The sequence below is a fragment of the Poeciliopsis prolifica genome, unplaced genomic scaffold, assembly GCF_027474105.1.
Source record: "Poeciliopsis prolifica strain line A6 unplaced genomic scaffold, Auburn_PproV2 SCAFFOLD007, whole genome shotgun sequence".
Lineage (NCBI taxonomy): Eukaryota > Metazoa > Chordata > Actinopteri > Cyprinodontiformes > Poeciliidae > Poeciliopsis > Poeciliopsis prolifica.
In genome coordinates, this window is record NW_026562382.1 from 6,458,136 (window position 1) to 6,473,555 (window position 15,420).

Below are 15,420 nucleotides of genomic sequence, written 5' to 3' on the forward strand. Positions count from 1 at the left end.
ATTGCCAGGTTTTATTTAAAACACGCACGACACGGCCAGAAATTCACTCGAACGTTACATGAGTGCAGGCAATAAAAAAAAACTACAAACGTTCCCAGCATGCACGTGTACTTCCGCCTTCCCGTCATGCCTTTCACAATCATGGCGGCTCGCAGTATTTCATAACATTTGCATGTCGCCGCTGTTTACGCGTGAATTATTGCAGCCCGCGGTTTGTTAAGTGTGTGTTCTTGTTGTTGGCGTGATTTCTGAAAAATGCCTAAATATTACGAGGATAAAGAGGAAGACACCAGAGCCTGCGCCGGCATCAGAGAGGACTTCAAGGCCTGTCTCCTTCAGCACGACTGCGTAGTGAAGGTAAGGTGGTGCACCCTTCAGGTACCAATTAAAATGAAAACACTGTTTACACCTGGACAGGCCAGGAAATAAGACCACACAGCTGAATCCAAACACGTTCCCTACGGACTCTTGAATTAAAAACACAGCGCAATTGGAGGCTGTGTCTAATTCATGTGACATTTTAAGAGAATAGTTGCTTTATTTAGGAGTGACCTAGTTAAATAAGTCTTTTTTTTTTAACCAAATGTCTATTTAAAGGTATTTCAGGTATGGTTTACTAGCTTAACTTTGCACGCAGTTGTGCAACAAATTGTAAATTGTAGCGAAAATGTTTGTAGCCCCAAACAGAATCGATTAATTAACCGAGGACTGTTCAGTGCCTTGGAGATTTTTTTGTATCCACCCCCTGATTTATACTTTTCAATATAATTTCCTCTGATATGCTGGGAGTGTTGTTTTGTCTTTATGTTGTAATGACAGCCAGGAATACTGATTAATAAGTGGCTAGACCGTCCAGACAAGTGTTTTTGAACTATAATCACTTGAAACAAGCTCATTGCTCTCATGTGACCTGCATTCCCTTCATTGTGATTCTACCAGCTACCAATTGGCTGGACCTTTATTGAATTAGCTCAATCACTTTACAGAGTCGAGGTTTATGCAGCTTATTTTATGTTACATATTTCTGCTTAATTGTCCTAATTTTGCAGAAATAAGTCTTCACTTTGATATATAAGGCTTTTTTTCTATCTTCATTTTTGTCACAAAAGCTAATTATATTGATCAAGATTGATTTGTAAAAGCAACAAAAAAGAAATCAAAAGGAGTGGATACTTTTTATGAATGCTATTCACTCTCTGGCCTTAATACAGAAAAGTCAATTGGTTTGTTGATGTAAAGTTTAGTAACTTATACAACAAAAGTGACATAACCTCTTTTTATTGATCATTACTGATTTCTGATCAGAACAGACCAGAACATTTGTACCAAAAACCTTTCCAAAGAAGAAAAAGCGTAACGCTTCAGGGTCACATATTGCAACATCTTCTATTTAAGACAATTAAAATAAGTTTCTTTGATGCCACAAAATTGAGTAAAGAAGAAATACTTGTAATTTCAACTCAAAGCATAAAACTTAATCAGTGGCCTTTCTAAAAGCTCTTGTGATTGCCTCAGTATAGATCGGAGTGTTTTAAGGTGTCCCTCTGTCCACCAGGAGGGAAAGATGCCCAGTGAGTGCCTAAAGGAAGGCCACTGCAAAGCGCTGCAGACCTCATTCTTTGAGTGCAAGAGGTCCATGGTGAGTCAGTCAGCTGTTTGGCACAAAGCCTTCAATGTTGAATAAAAACAAACAACTTTGAACATCTTCTATCTGCAGCTGGACACAAGGTCGCGATTCAGAGGGAGGAAGGGATACTGAGGAACCAACGAATGTTTCCTGGTGACAAGACTGAACAGTTTGTATGCTTGTGTTGACTGATGCCAGTGCAGCAACGTGTGTGATGCTGCATCTTCAGCATTATGAACACCTCATGTGAAGCACAGGTGGGGAAGAGTAGCAACAAACTACAGGTTGTGAAAGAACCCACAGCAGGATTAATGATCTTTCACATGGGAAAAGACGAGAGCTCTCATTAGTTGGAGCGTTCGACATGTTTTCGTTCTTTGTCAGAACATTTTTTATTTTGAATGAAAATCATCAACTTAAATAAATGATGACCAAAGTCAAGGGTTTGTCTAGTGGAGTCATTGTGTTGTTGAGGTAACTGGGTTTTACAATACAAAAACTAAATGAACCACAAAAAATGTGGAGGACAGCACCGACCACCGGATCAAGTTAAGACTCTCATTTCAGAGCCGCCATCATCATCTTCCTGAACTTCTCCATGTCTACGTTTTTTATGATAAAAACTTTGTGCGTCTTGTCCAGTAAGCCCAGTGTGTCCACTATCATCATCCCTCTGGTGTGCGTGCCCGCCAGCTCCACGCTAACCGGGAACTGGTCGGTCTTCACGACGAAGGAGTCGTCCACGGCGGCCGCCATGGCGTACGAGTCGCAGGAAATCAGGCCTGAACCCGCGATGAACTCTTTCTCGAAGCGTTCGGTTTTCGACGCCTCGATGCTGTGGCTGAAGATCTTCGCCATGAAGCGAGCTTTGTGGCTGTTCTGCGCCAGCCAGGCGTCGCAAAACTCCTGAAGAAACGAAAACGTTCAGCAGCTGCAACGTTTACTGTAGATAAATAACGATAATGAGTCACATTCATCCGCTTATGAGGAAGTATGGAAATGAGAGGTTACCCAAGGCAACTTGTTGTAGCAGGTGAACTCCCAGCAGGCCAAGTAGGTTGGACACTGGTAATCATTCAGCACGATGTATGCAGCTTCTGGATCAGCAGTGAAGTTGAACTCGCCACACACCGAGGTGTTTCCTCGGGCTGCAGAACAGAACCACAAAACAAAAGTCAGTTTGGACCAGAGCGCCGCAACTTTTACAAACCAAAGATTCATTTTTGTCTTCAGTCCAGCAAAGTGAAACACATTTAGAGACATTTAGCAAATATTGCATAACATTTTGTACAAAAACAATAACTGATAATATCAATAAACATTTTTTAAGAACCACCATTTCATTTACTGGTAATCTAAAAGAAGAAGGATGGATTTTCTCAGTAGGACGTCAAAATTTGTGAAAACTGATGTAAAAAAAAAAAAAACTCTCAAAAACGACCTTTTCAACTAAATGACTAGTGACGAGAAATATATCTTAAATACTATAAACCACAAAAGTTTTCACATTTGAGAAATAAAATCACAAAATGTTACTGTGAATTTTTTTAGTAGCTCAACAATGAGTCAAACCTGCAGTGTTTTAATTAATAAAATAAAGCAGTCAGGTTTTCTGTAGGAAGATGTGTGAATAATTGCATATCCAAAACTTTAAGAGGATTTTGCCTGTTTGCCTTATTAAGAGAAAGGCATCCAGTTTGCCAATTCTTCTGCGCTTTATTATTTAAAAAAAAAAACGCAGCCTATTAATAAAACCAGAATTTGTGGCACTCTTACTTTGAAAATGCTTGCCGTACTAAACCCAGTGTAACCCCGAAAAGCATATTTGTCAGTAAACTTTCAGAGTAAAAATAAAAGTCTGTGACTTTACGCTGATTTACTGTGAGCTCCCTGTAGCTGTGATAAAAGTCGGCTCCTTGAAACTAGTGATCAGTTTCACTCACACTCAGTGTTCCCTCCCATGATGTAGAGTCCTTTGAGTTTGGCCGGCAAAGACGGATCCATCCTCACAGCCAGAGCCAGGTTGGTGAGGGGCGCTGTGGCCACCAGTAACACCTGAGAGATGTAACAACATGAACAAAGAAGGACACCCTAAAAAAAACAACTTTATTATTATTATTTTTTAATTATTACATAAACGCATGGATATTTTGAAACAATTCATGCAATAATGATACATGTAAGAATGATAATAATACATAAAATGCTGTTTCTGGTGTGGAACAAATGCAGACACTTCTACATCTGCTCCTGCTTAATATTATGAAAGTAGCATTTAGAAACCTGACATGTTTAGTTTGACTTTAGCGGTTTATAAGTCTGCTAAGGGATCAGAAGTGGACTCAAAACGTTTGGAAAACACTAAAAGATGATGGACATTCAAAACAGCTGCCCAGTAACTCAGCCCTGGAAATCTACACAAGTTGATGCTCAAGATGTTCCCAAATCTCTAAAATGTCATTCGGAGACCTAAAAACCAGAAAGATATCTGATGTTTTCGCTTTCTTTTCCAAAATCAAAGAAGAAAGATGAGATTAAACGCTGATATGTAAACATTTCCTGATAAAAAATGTAATATTTAATCATGTGCCCTCATTTCATCACACAATACAGAGTACACAGTCGCTCATAAAACTGCAGTACATGAAGCCATCTTTGTGACTTTATCTGTGTATTTTACCACAAACATCAGCATTCACATTTTAACTGAAGTTTTTCCTTTTATCTTTCTGAAGGGTGTTTTTTTTCAGTACCAAGCAGGCATAATTTTAACATTACTTCATCTAAAATTCATACTAATCACCAAACCCTTTTCATGTACTTGGGTCTTTTCTGCAGCTTAAATCTTTAATTTCTGCTTCTTGAACCATCACCCATGAAAAAGAATGCTCAGATTTGCTGAGTTTGAAATCCTTCCAATGTTTTCTCAGGCTATAACCCGGCACTAAGTCGTCACACCATGAACAAGCCCAGCTAAAGTATTCACACACGGTAAATCACACAGACTTCAGGTTGGATAGACAACATCTATGACAATCAATCTTTAAGTCATGCCCCAGATTCTCAGCTGATTTGTTGTCTGGTCTTTGACTGGGCCGTTCTAACACTTGAATATGCTTTTATGTGAGCCACTCGAATGCAGCTCTGGCGGTATGTTTAGGGTCGTTGTCCGGAGTTCGCTCACCGTCACACCAACTCAAACCAGCTTCTCTGCTTCTGCTGAAATAAGCATCACCGTGGCATGACTCTGCCACCACAATGTTTCACAGTGAGGATGGTGCATTCACACTGAACAGTTTGAAGCTATGAATCTTGTTTTTGCAGTCTCTGTTTCTTGATCTTCATAATGCTGTTTGCTACCTAAAGTTCTTTAAAACTCACATTGATAAACATAATGTGCTTTAGAGGTAAATCTGGGGAACTCATTAAAGATCATAGCCTTCAGAATCACTGGTACAGATTCAATGTTTTTGAATATAGTCCATACATCAGCACACTAAAACCAAAGATAAACCCTGATTCCTAGAAAATAGCTGACATAAGGGGCAAAGGTCACTTTGCGTGACCTCTGTTCAGAACCTGCACATGAGGAGGAAACGATCTGACAGTCCTGCGTCTCTCACCTCTCCTGGGTTTTCGTTAACAATCCTGACGATGGCCGACACGGCGCTGTCCTTCTGAAGCTGGTCCAGACCTGGAGCGTCGGGGTCAGGAGCGTCGCCCAGGCCGTCCTTCCCGTGAAAGGATCCCGCATTTAGTCTTTTCCCAAGGATAGGCCTGTCAGCGCCTTTAAAGACTGGAATCTGGCCCCCCAAAAAAAAACATGAGCGAGAACTCAGTGCAACGCAAAGAGAACTACTTCCAATATGCAACAGCACTAAACAGAGATAATGAGTGCGACTACTTTGACCCACCTCCAGCTTATTGCAGACCTGGAGAACCCGCAGAACGTTCTTGCACACGTTCTCCACCGCGGTGTTCCCGTGCACGCAGGTGATGCCCAAGATCTCCACATTGGGGGCGGCCAGCGCCAGCATGATGGCCTGAGCGTCATCCACGCCACAGTCCACGTCCACCAGCAGCCTCTTCGTCATCCTGAACCCTGCAAGAGCACACGTTCATGTCTGACTCAGAAACAACCTCAAAACGTTAGTTTTCAATACAGTTCGAATGTACCATAAAACTGGACGTTGGAAACGTCTAACTAGATCCTCACAAACGATCTGAAACATTCGCACATACCTGGAACTTGATGTAGGAAGTATGAAGCGGTTGACGTTCCTGACTAAATGTAGCCAGGGACAGTCGGCTGAAAACAACCTTTGAGCGGAAAACCAGCTGAATCACAAGCAGGTTGTACATGACGAAAGATACAAAACAGGAAGCCAGATGTTAATTAATAATTTACTCAACAGTAGAAGACTGTTTGTGGTGTGGACTGTAGAAAAACACAATGTGCTTTAGAGGTAAATCTGGGGAACTCATTAAAGATGATAGCCTTCAGAATCACTGGTACAGATTCAATGTTTTTGAATATAGTCCATACATCAGCACACTAAAACCAAAGATGAACCCTGATTCCTAGAAAATAGCTGAAATAAGGGGCAAAGGTCACTTTGCGTGACCTCTGTTCAGTACCTGCACACGCCCAGAAATGTCCCAAGTCTGAGATGTCCTGCCTTCAAGTGAAGGGTCAGTTCTGCATCGTCTCCGCCGCAGACTGCAGCTCCAGCTGGGAGGTTTCTGAATATCACTCACAACGTCACTGCTGACAGATTTTACTTCTTCCTCTCAGAATAATTTAGGTTCCTTTTGGGGAATTCTCAGCAGACTGCCATGCGCTTTGTGTTAAGTACAGACAATTTACAGAAGAAGCTTTCTAAATAAAAATCATAAGATGCTTTATAATAAAGGAATGTTTGAATATACTCCTGTCTCTGTTTTTCTTGGATTTGTGCTGATGTAGAATTCACTCAGTGCGGCTAAAACCTATTTATCCCCCCGCCCCCATATTCCTTCAGTTTCTGCTTTTTTTTTTTTCTTTTGCAACATTAACATGTTTCAGATCCTGTACAAATGTCAGTATAAATCAAACATAGTCTGAGCTCATAAAAAAGAGAGGAAATCAGATGTTAGGTTGGTTTGGATTGCTTGTTTCCCTGTCGTGATTTGAAAACAGACTTTTGTCTTTACTTACCTTTGTTCAATATAAACATTTGTTTGGTGATCAGAAAGATTTTAATATCAGTATAGATGCGTAGAGGTGACAAATACCTTTTCACATACTCTAGATATTACAATGGCGGTGGAAATGACTCAAGAATCAACTAAAGAGTTGAAATGCTGAGATTTAATGACAAAAGAAAACTGGCTGAAGGACTTAAATAAAAATAACTACTTAAAAACTGTTAATTTTGAAGACAGACAATAAAATATAAAACAAAGAATAATGGGACCTATAAGAAAGAAAACAAATTTATTTATTTATTTTTTCCATAACAGAAAACTACCCTGATATGCATTAGACATGTTTAAAATTTCTCAACTGAAGGGAAACCATTAAATCACATTTCACTCTGACAAAAGTGTCATTATTCCCATTTAAAATAAAAGTCTCAGCATACTTCCTTTTGAAAGTTTCACATACAGTATGGAGATATTTCGAACATTATGTCGACGGGGATAAACGAGCTGGACCGGAGATTACAGAAAACGTTTGAAACAAAAACACATTTTAATGTGATTCAACATTTGTAGAGCAGACTGGTTCTCTAAAATACAGGAGGTTGCTCTCATGTCAAATGCAGCTTAGTGTCCGATGTGCAGCCAGGATGTTTTTGGTCCTTGAAATGAATGCTGGGCGTAAATGACTATTTATGTTTAAATCAGATCAAAGGCACAAAGAAGCTTGTTTAAAATATCATTTTTAGATTTCTGTTAATGCACAACTTTTCCACATAAAAATGTTCAGCATTTCTTATACACAAGAAAAATCTAATGCCACCTCTGATTTATTTATTTATTTATTTTTGAAGTAGACGGGGTTTCTTGTCCAAAATTGGAAAAGAAGTACTACAAAAACTTTTTTAAAAAAAATGTGAGCAATGAACCTTGAACCGTTTATAGAGCTTATTCTACAGTTTGGTTTCCCTAGAAAGTTAACACTTCAAGTTTAACCACAACCTTTGACAGTTTCTACAGTTGGAGCACAGTAATCATATTTCCCCCTCCATACAAGAAACATTTTTATTATTGTTTTTATGTAGCTGCACATGGTGGTCTGGAGTTAACTTATTTTCAATAAACACAAATCTAGGAAATACACAATAAAACGTTACAGGTCCTCTACGAAAACTTCAGGCTGAAGACTCTTTCAAATCTCCATTCAAGGCCAACCCATAATGTCTACATGCCATGTTGCTGTCCTAGTAAAAGTCCAAAGCAACACAAAATGTTATTCATGATTGAATGATGAAGTCCTTCCTTTTGCCTCCAAGATACCAGCAGAGGTAGTGAGAGTCAAGTTGGAAAGTAAGTGTACAGCGCTTGGTAGTTAGAAAAGGTGCTGCTCTGCTGTTTCCCGGTTTTGTGTCAGTGAGTAAATGTCAGGAAATCAACCTTTAACGCACAGACATTTTGTCTTGAGGGCATTTTTCTTGAAGCAAAGTCAGAGGTGATCGAGAAGCACCAAACTGACCTGAATGGACTCGAATCAAACAGCAGTTTTTACTCTGATGTTTAAACAAAGAAATGAGCAAAAGACAAAAAGCTCCACAGCAGTAAACTGCTTCTGCAAAGAAACAGGTTACAGGTCATAATATGATGAGTTCAAGGTTTAATAAGTAGGGAATAAGAAGTTTCTTGTGGTTAGGAAGTTTTTCTGGTCTGTTGCGGTCATAAAAGTGTTTATTTAGGTTCAGATCTTCACCCACTGTCGAGGGATACGAATGAGAAATCAAGCAGGGGAGCGATGTCACAGTTTACCTTCTTGGAGATAAAGGATAAATCTCAGGTAAGTGGAAAAACATACAGATGGATACAGTTCTGATTTCTCTATAGTTTCACTCCATCTGTTTTTAAGATGATTTCGCCTTCTTGGCTGCATTTTGATGATCAGCTGCCCACACACCGGCTGTTGTTTCACTTTTTGGTCACCAGTACTGAGATCTGATCCTTCATGATGGATTCCATACCAGGTGTAAATGGTCAGGCTTTTACCTGGATCACTGAGTCGTCAGACCCACCTAAGAAACTAAGTTCCCTCCATTCGCAGATGTCATTTCAAAGCTGCCATCATCATCTTTTTAAACTTCTCAATGTCCACCTTCTTCATAATACACGCTTTGTGTGTCTTCTTTAGCAGTCCTAGAGTATCCACTATCATCATTCCTCTGGTGTAAGTTCCCGTCAGTTCAACGCTAACTGGATAACGATCGCTTTTTGTGATGAATGAGTCGTCCACCGCCGCCGCCATGGCGTACGAGTCACAGGAAATGAAGCCCGTGAAACCCAGGCAGCCGCTGTTTTTCTTGGCCTCCTCCATACTGTGGCGGAAGATCTTCGCCATGAAGCGAGCTTTGTCGCTGTCCTGACCCAACCAGGCGTCACAGAAGTCCTGGAGAAATGACAGCAGGCACAAACTGGACAGGTTATAAATAGAAAAATAGGGTGGGGAAATCATCCGGTAGGTATTTGCTTTTTGTCTTTCAGGCTTGGAGGAACAAAAAATGACATCTGTAAGTGTCATAAATCAACCTTGGATGAACTCAGGTGAAGGACATATTATTATAATGTGTCTGTGTCATTGATTGAAAAAGCAATGTGAAGAAAGACTCCGCTAAAACATCAAGTACACACAAGACATTGTGAATAAAATGCAAAATAAAATGTTTAACAAATCCTCAGGACATCTGAGCGGCAGTAAAACTAAAACAAGACGACAAATAACCCTTATTTAGAGCTACAAATGTTACATGGTCTTTTTAATAAATATAGAAAATGTGTTCAAGCATTTAAAAGGACCATCATTCTATCTACAATTTTAGGTTTAAAAACAAAGAAAAATGCAAAAGATGTTGAAGTAAAGTGGCAGGGATCCAGTTTTTTCTATGGGATGTTGATATTTGTTGAAAATTGAATGAAAAAAATAATTTCTTTCCTCTAAAGTTTATATATTTCTACCTAATGTGTTGTGAATATTTTGTAAAATTTTTGAATAAAAAAAAAAAAAAAAAAAAACGTTTGCCAAAACCTGCATGTTATATCTTTAATTAAATACATTAGTTGGTTCTTTATCACTTTAATAAGAGCCGCTGTGGAAGGTCCAGAAAGCCTCTTGTGGCTCCGGACCTTCACAATGACACAATATTCTAAGTAATTCAGTTGTGGTGGATAGTTTGGTTCGTTTCACAACAAATTAGATTTAGGAGCTGAAACGAGTCTTACCCAGGGCAGCTGGCTGTAGCAGGTGAACTCCCAGCACGCCAAGTAAGTTTCACACTGGTAATCATTCAGCACGATGTACGCTGCCTCTGGATCGGCTGCAAAATTAAACTCGCCACACACCGTGGTGTTCCCTCGTGCTGAACAAGAGAAGAACCCGGAAAAAAAAAAGAGAAGAAGATTAAAGTTCTGTAAGATCAAACCGACATTATGCATGCGAGACGAAGGGGAGAGCAAGTCCCATGAAATAAATCCTAATATGTAATTAGTTTGCAAAACTACTTCAACAGTAGAGAATATATCCGTTACAATAACAGAAATTTTTGACTTAAAGAGGAAATATGTTATTACACAATAGCAGAGATTCCCACAGGCTGTTAGGAGAAGTTTGGGATTTTTGCCTTTTTCTTAAAAAATTAAAACTAGCCATTCTTTAGAGTAAATCTCTTTTCTGCATAAAGTCTGAATCAGAATAAAAGTACACAGTCAGCTGAGGCGGACTCACTCATAATGACCAACATAATTTATGCATAGCTAAGTGAAGAATACATGGTCTGGTTAAGGTGATGTGCATTTTCCCCACAGAAACAAATACGAATAGTTTTCAGGGTTAGTTTCTCTCCCTAAACGTGTTTCCACTGCAGAAACCACAGAAACACCAGACCCAAGTGCTCAGAAGTCTGTGCTTTGAGGGAGGCAGGACTTTCTGGATGAACCCGAACTAGACGTGTCACTTCCTGTTGGAAGGAGACTTACCAGATTTAAGTCTCGGTCATTTCTCTCCCAGTTTATTCTTTATTTTTGCTTGCAAACACATCAAAGTGGAAAATATTTCATCCTATATCCATCAGTGTTTCACTCACACTTCGTGTTGCCTCCCATGATGTAGAGTCCTTTGAGTTTGTTTGGCAGAGTTGGATCCATCCTCACAGCCAGAGCCAGGTTGGTGAGGGGCGCCGTGGCAACCAACGACACCTGGGCGACGTACAGACTCAGAAAATGCAGAACGAACAGTAACAAGTTTTACTCAGCTCTTCTCACCTCTCCAGGGTTCTCATTAACGATCCGGATTATGGCCGCCACGGCGTTCTCCTCCTGAATCAGGTCCGGACCAGGAGCGCAGGCGTCGGGGGCGTCTCCGAGGCCGTCCTGACCGTGGAAGTTTTCATCGCCGACTCTGATGCCAAGGAGGGATTTAGCAGCACCTTTAAACACCGGAATCTAGCAAATGAAAACAAGAGCACTGGTGAGGAATGTACTGGTCCAAATTTATCACGTAACATCTTATCCTGGTCTGATGCAATGCCAACATCATCATCATTATTATGTCTAAGCTAAATCCTATGGCTTATGGTCTTTTTGGATTGTGTGTGAATGAATAAACCGAAACTGAATTTTTTTGCTGGATCCTTTGTGAAAACATCAGATAATCAGAATGTGTGACTAAGTGAAAACTCTTTTCCAGAAAAGATACTGCTAGCTTTTTTTCCTCTTACATTTTGTCGTGTTACAACAAAAACTGCATTTTATGCAGCAAAATTGCTCAAGCTTTCCACAAATGCCACTTGTGAACAGCAATTTTGAAGCTTGCCTCAGATTCAAAATGTCATTAATTTTTTAGCAGCTTCTTCTTCAACATAATGTGTGACTGCAAATGGTTTTAATGGCTTTATTTTTCCATTAACACCAGTTTGATGAAGATGTTGATGCTGCTGTGCTCCTTGGCCTTTATTATGATGATGTTCAACTATGTTCGCTAATCAGTCCCTCTGGGATTTCATGATTGTTTTTGTGATTTTTAAAATTATAGATTTTTATAGTGCTACTTTAGAAATATTGGCCAGGGATTTTTAATAAGTTTTCCTCATTAAAGCCCTTCCAAAAATCTAGATACAGAAGAAAAAATATGAAAGATTGAATACATGCACATTTTTATTCTTTAAAGAATTTTAATGGCTCAAGTTTTGATACTTAATGTCCTACTTGACATCAAGTAATGCTGAGTCACCAGGGTAGTCCGAGTAAGAAATACCGCCACCTGCAGGTGAGAGTTAGCCATCACTTCAACCCAACGTCTTGAACATTTTGGCAGGAAAATTTGCAATAAACTAAAAATTATGCATCAGAGTGAAAAAAATTATTTTGCCTCAATTTCCACAATCTTGGAATCATAAAAAGGGATTGGTCAATAAACATCTACGACCTTCTGAGAACAGCTGACTTAGTCTTAATTTACAAATAGCTGACTTCTAAAGGCAGCTAGTTGTGGTATATTTCATTTATGGGTATCAGAACAAATGAGGCCATTTATGTGTTACTTTGTGTTGTCTATCCCACACAATCCCAATAAAATACATTAAAACTTGTGGTTGTAAACGAGAACAAAATTCATCAAACTTCAATGACCACAACACCCTTTAATCATAAATAAATCTCAGTTTGGTCTTCAACACACTTTTTCTTTTAAACTTTAATTGCTAAGGAAGGAAGTGGTGTAAAACTGAGATGTAAACTTAGAGGAACTTGTTGTCCACTTCTCTTTCTAAATCATGTGACTTGAGGAACTCATTGTTAGGCAGAAAAATTTAAACATTGTGACTTTTCACATGATTCCAATGACTTATTATTGTCCTTCAACACAATTACTGCTCACATTTTACGGACATTCCAGAAATGTGGCATTTTAGATGCTGATTGCAATCTCTAGCTCCAAATATCAAACATTATAAAGACTTTTTATTTAAAAACTAATTCAGATGGTTATTGTCTTGGGTAAAAAGCTGGTTTATTCAGCTCTGATGTGCTGAATGAAAGGTCGGTATTTAACAAAACAGTCCCCTGCCTAAACCTTTATACAGTAGAATAACTTTTAAAATATGTTATTCCAATGTGTCAAAGATTAACCATGCTTTTTAATAACAGAAAAAAAAGCAAAAATATTACAGAGAATATGTAAATATCTCAAATAAACACTAACTTTACTCAAATGACTATAATGATTTCTCTCTCGGGACTCTGTGGTTTTGGTTCTGCACCCACCTCCAGCTTATTGCAGACCCGGAGAACCCGCAGAACGTTCTTGCACACGTTCTCCACCGTGGTGTTCCCGTGCACGCAGGTGATGCCCAGGATCGTCACATTGGGGGCGGCCAGTGCCAGCATGATGGCCTGAGCATCATCCACGCCGCAGTCCACGTCCACCAGGAGCTTCTTCATCACCCTGGCCCCTGAAACTCACAGACAGAACACATCCCGTTTAATCCAAAAAGTAACTGAGTAAGCAGAACTTCTTCCTTCTAACCAGAAAAAGGAAACTATCAAACCCTTATGGTCAAATCTTTTCTTCTGGGGGTGGAGCATAAAAGCAGTGAATACGTCTTTTACCTTCCTCCATCCAGTTTTGAGGACCTTGCTGTATCTTCTCCTGGCTGTTCTGCTCTGCATCCATCTGAGGCGTCCTTTTCCTCTTTTTACGCTTGGGTGACATTTTTTCCTGTGTGAGGAAGAAAAAAAAAAGTGGATTGTAAATTGAGTCAGAGTTTGTTCAGTGAAGCCTGAGCAAACTTACCCATTGCTGAGTGGGGACACTGCAGCAAGTCGACCACACAGGATGGAAAGAGAAACTGCAGTAAGAGAAGGATAAGTACAGAGGAATAGTTTGACTGGAACGACTTCAATGGAAGAACCTGAACCGATTCCCTTTGTCCTTTTTGATTGCATAGTTTGTCATGATCAAAATTTATGAGCTCCTTTCAATTTACATTAAAGACTTAAAAGAATAAAAGCAGTAGATATTAACATGTAATTAGGTGCTGAGGAGCCCAATTGCTGGAGAACAACAAAAAGAGTTATGAAATTATCTTTTTAGTTTCTTTTCCAACATTTTGCTGTTTCCCTCTGCTTACTTTAAATTCATACCGACTATTACAAGTCAGATAATGTCCATCAGCTTTGATTAGAAGATAAACACCAAATTTGTTTTACTTAATTCCATACATAAAAAACAGGAACTAAAACGCTGAAGATTTTTTTAAAATGACTATATTTATGAATGTAATTTACTTTCATTGCATCTGTTCCTACATTTTAGTTCAGTAACATTTTCTGTGCATATTAACTTCTATACCAGTTGGTCAACTTTGCTCCTTTTCTTGTTCAGCTTTTGCAACCATCTACTGATTTTCTGCTCGAGACGAATACAGTTCTCCTTCATGAAATATAAACCCTCCAAATAAACTAAATGGACTAAACATATACTTTTTTTCTACTTTATTTTTGGCGCCACTGACGTCAAAAACTCGCGCGCTGTAAAGTAAATCAATGGGTGGAGACCAAAAACGACACAACACCTGTTCAGATTAGACTCGAGAATTACATGGGATTAACAAAAACTACGGAACCCCTCATTAAATATCTTTATTAACCGAGAACCACGGACATGTTAAAAGCGGAAACTCTTTTTTTTTTCTTTAAGCACGTTACGTGGCTCAATCACCAGGAAACAAACTAGGCAGGAAAGTGAAACTGTTTCTACGTCACTGTTCGTTTATCAGCTGAAGGCCACAAAGCGAAGTCTCACCTTTTCACGGAGGTCTTGATAATACGAGATGCGACTGGCGGCAAAAACCTACTCAGTAACATTTAAAGCACAATGAAGTCAGTGGCATTTGACAGCTGTCGCCTGTTGTCTGTTTTTCTTTTTCCGGGTCAACCTTCTTGTTCTTCCTCTACTTTCCCGCCAGCCTTTAATTATCAGTGTTTGCATCACTGCCACCTTCTGGAAATAACCGGTATTGCACATTTTGTTCACTTTCAGAGATAGTTTATTTAATGTTTGTAATTTCATTCTGTTAAAAGTAATTAATATTTCTCTTTCTGTAAATGTCTTTTTTGGTGTTTTCATTTTGTATCAATCCAGAGTGCTGGTTCTGGATGTTGAAGATAATTGAAAGGGGCCATAACCAAAGGAGACTTTTATTGTCTTAAAACAACTCCATTTTTTAAGTTATTATATTAGGAAATACAATTTTATGACAGTTGTAACATTTCCATTGAAGAGTCTAACAATACACTGAAAGTGAAGGTAGGACATAGTGGTCCACTAATAATCATTCTGTGTTTAGCATTATTATGGAGCTTTGCTGGTAAGAGAGTAAATGCAGATTTGTCAGTGATTCAGTTCAACACTGTCTAGTTTCTCTTTATATTGATTTACTGAAAACAGATCAAATGAACCACAAATGATACATAGTGTTGAATTAATATCTCCCATCTCCACTTTCTGTGCAAATAATCATGGACATCAGTCAATAATTATTTGACTGCTATGCTGTTCTTGGGTTTTTACTTTG

General features: G+C 39.0%; 3 protein-coding genes across 6 annotated transcripts; 1 reads left to right on the top strand and 2 right to left on the bottom strand.

The window, feature by feature from the left end:
- The first annotated feature begins 110 nt into the window (after window positions 1–110).
- Window positions 111–2,068, top strand: LOC129361133 (cytochrome c oxidase assembly factor 5). The gene is made up of 3 exons (XM_055031831.1): window positions 111–357; window positions 1,556–1,639; window positions 1,718–2,068. Exons 1-3 carry the CDS (start codon window positions 256–258, stop codon window positions 1,757–1,759), a joined length of 228 nt encoding a protein of 75 aa, XP_054887806.1. The 5' UTR covers window positions 111–255; the 3' UTR covers window positions 1,760–2,068.
- On the bottom strand, window positions 1,263–6,336 carry si:dkey-4e7.3 (uncharacterized protein LOC402865 homolog). 2 transcript variants are annotated; one of them, XM_055031829.1, is made up of 7 exons: window positions 6,266–6,336; window positions 5,870–5,965; window positions 5,542–5,729; window positions 5,251–5,430; window positions 3,571–3,682; window positions 2,639–2,775; window positions 1,263–2,533 (listed from the first exon to the last, which is right to left on the bottom strand). In XM_055031829.1, the coding sequence occupies exons 3-7, from the start codon at window positions 5,719–5,721 to the stop codon at window positions 2,186–2,188; spliced, it is 957 nt and encodes a 318-aa protein (XP_054887804.1). In that variant the 5' UTR covers window positions 5,722–5,729; window positions 5,870–5,965; window positions 6,266–6,336; the 3' UTR covers window positions 1,263–2,185. The 2 variants fall into 2 exon arrangements, with proteins under 2 accessions (XP_054887804.1, XP_054887805.1); XM_055031830.1 differs by lacking the exon at window positions 6,266–6,336 and having other exon boundaries at window positions 5,870–5,977.
- A 750-nt stretch (window positions 6,337–7,086) lies between these two features.
- Window positions 7,087–14,769, bottom strand: LOC129361464 (pyrimidine-specific ribonucleoside hydrolase RihA-like). 3 transcript variants are annotated; one of them, XM_055032323.1, is made up of 8 exons: window positions 14,649–14,769; window positions 13,638–13,692; window positions 13,454–13,562; window positions 13,109–13,296; window positions 11,111–11,290; window positions 10,933–11,044; window positions 10,073–10,209; window positions 7,087–9,242 (listed from the first exon to the last, which is right to left on the bottom strand). In XM_055032323.1, exons 1-8 carry the CDS (start codon window positions 14,708–14,710, stop codon window positions 8,904–8,906), a joined length of 1,182 nt encoding a protein of 393 aa, XP_054888298.1. In that variant the 5' UTR covers window positions 14,711–14,769; the 3' UTR covers window positions 7,087–8,903. The 3 variants fall into 3 exon arrangements, with proteins under 3 accessions (XP_054888298.1, XP_054888297.1, XP_054888300.1); XM_055032322.1 differs by having other exon boundaries at window positions 13,109–13,302; XM_055032325.1 differs by lacking the exon at window positions 13,638–13,692 and having other exon boundaries at window positions 13,109–13,302; window positions 14,649–14,759.
- Between the last annotated feature and the right edge of the window lie 651 nt (window positions 14,770–15,420).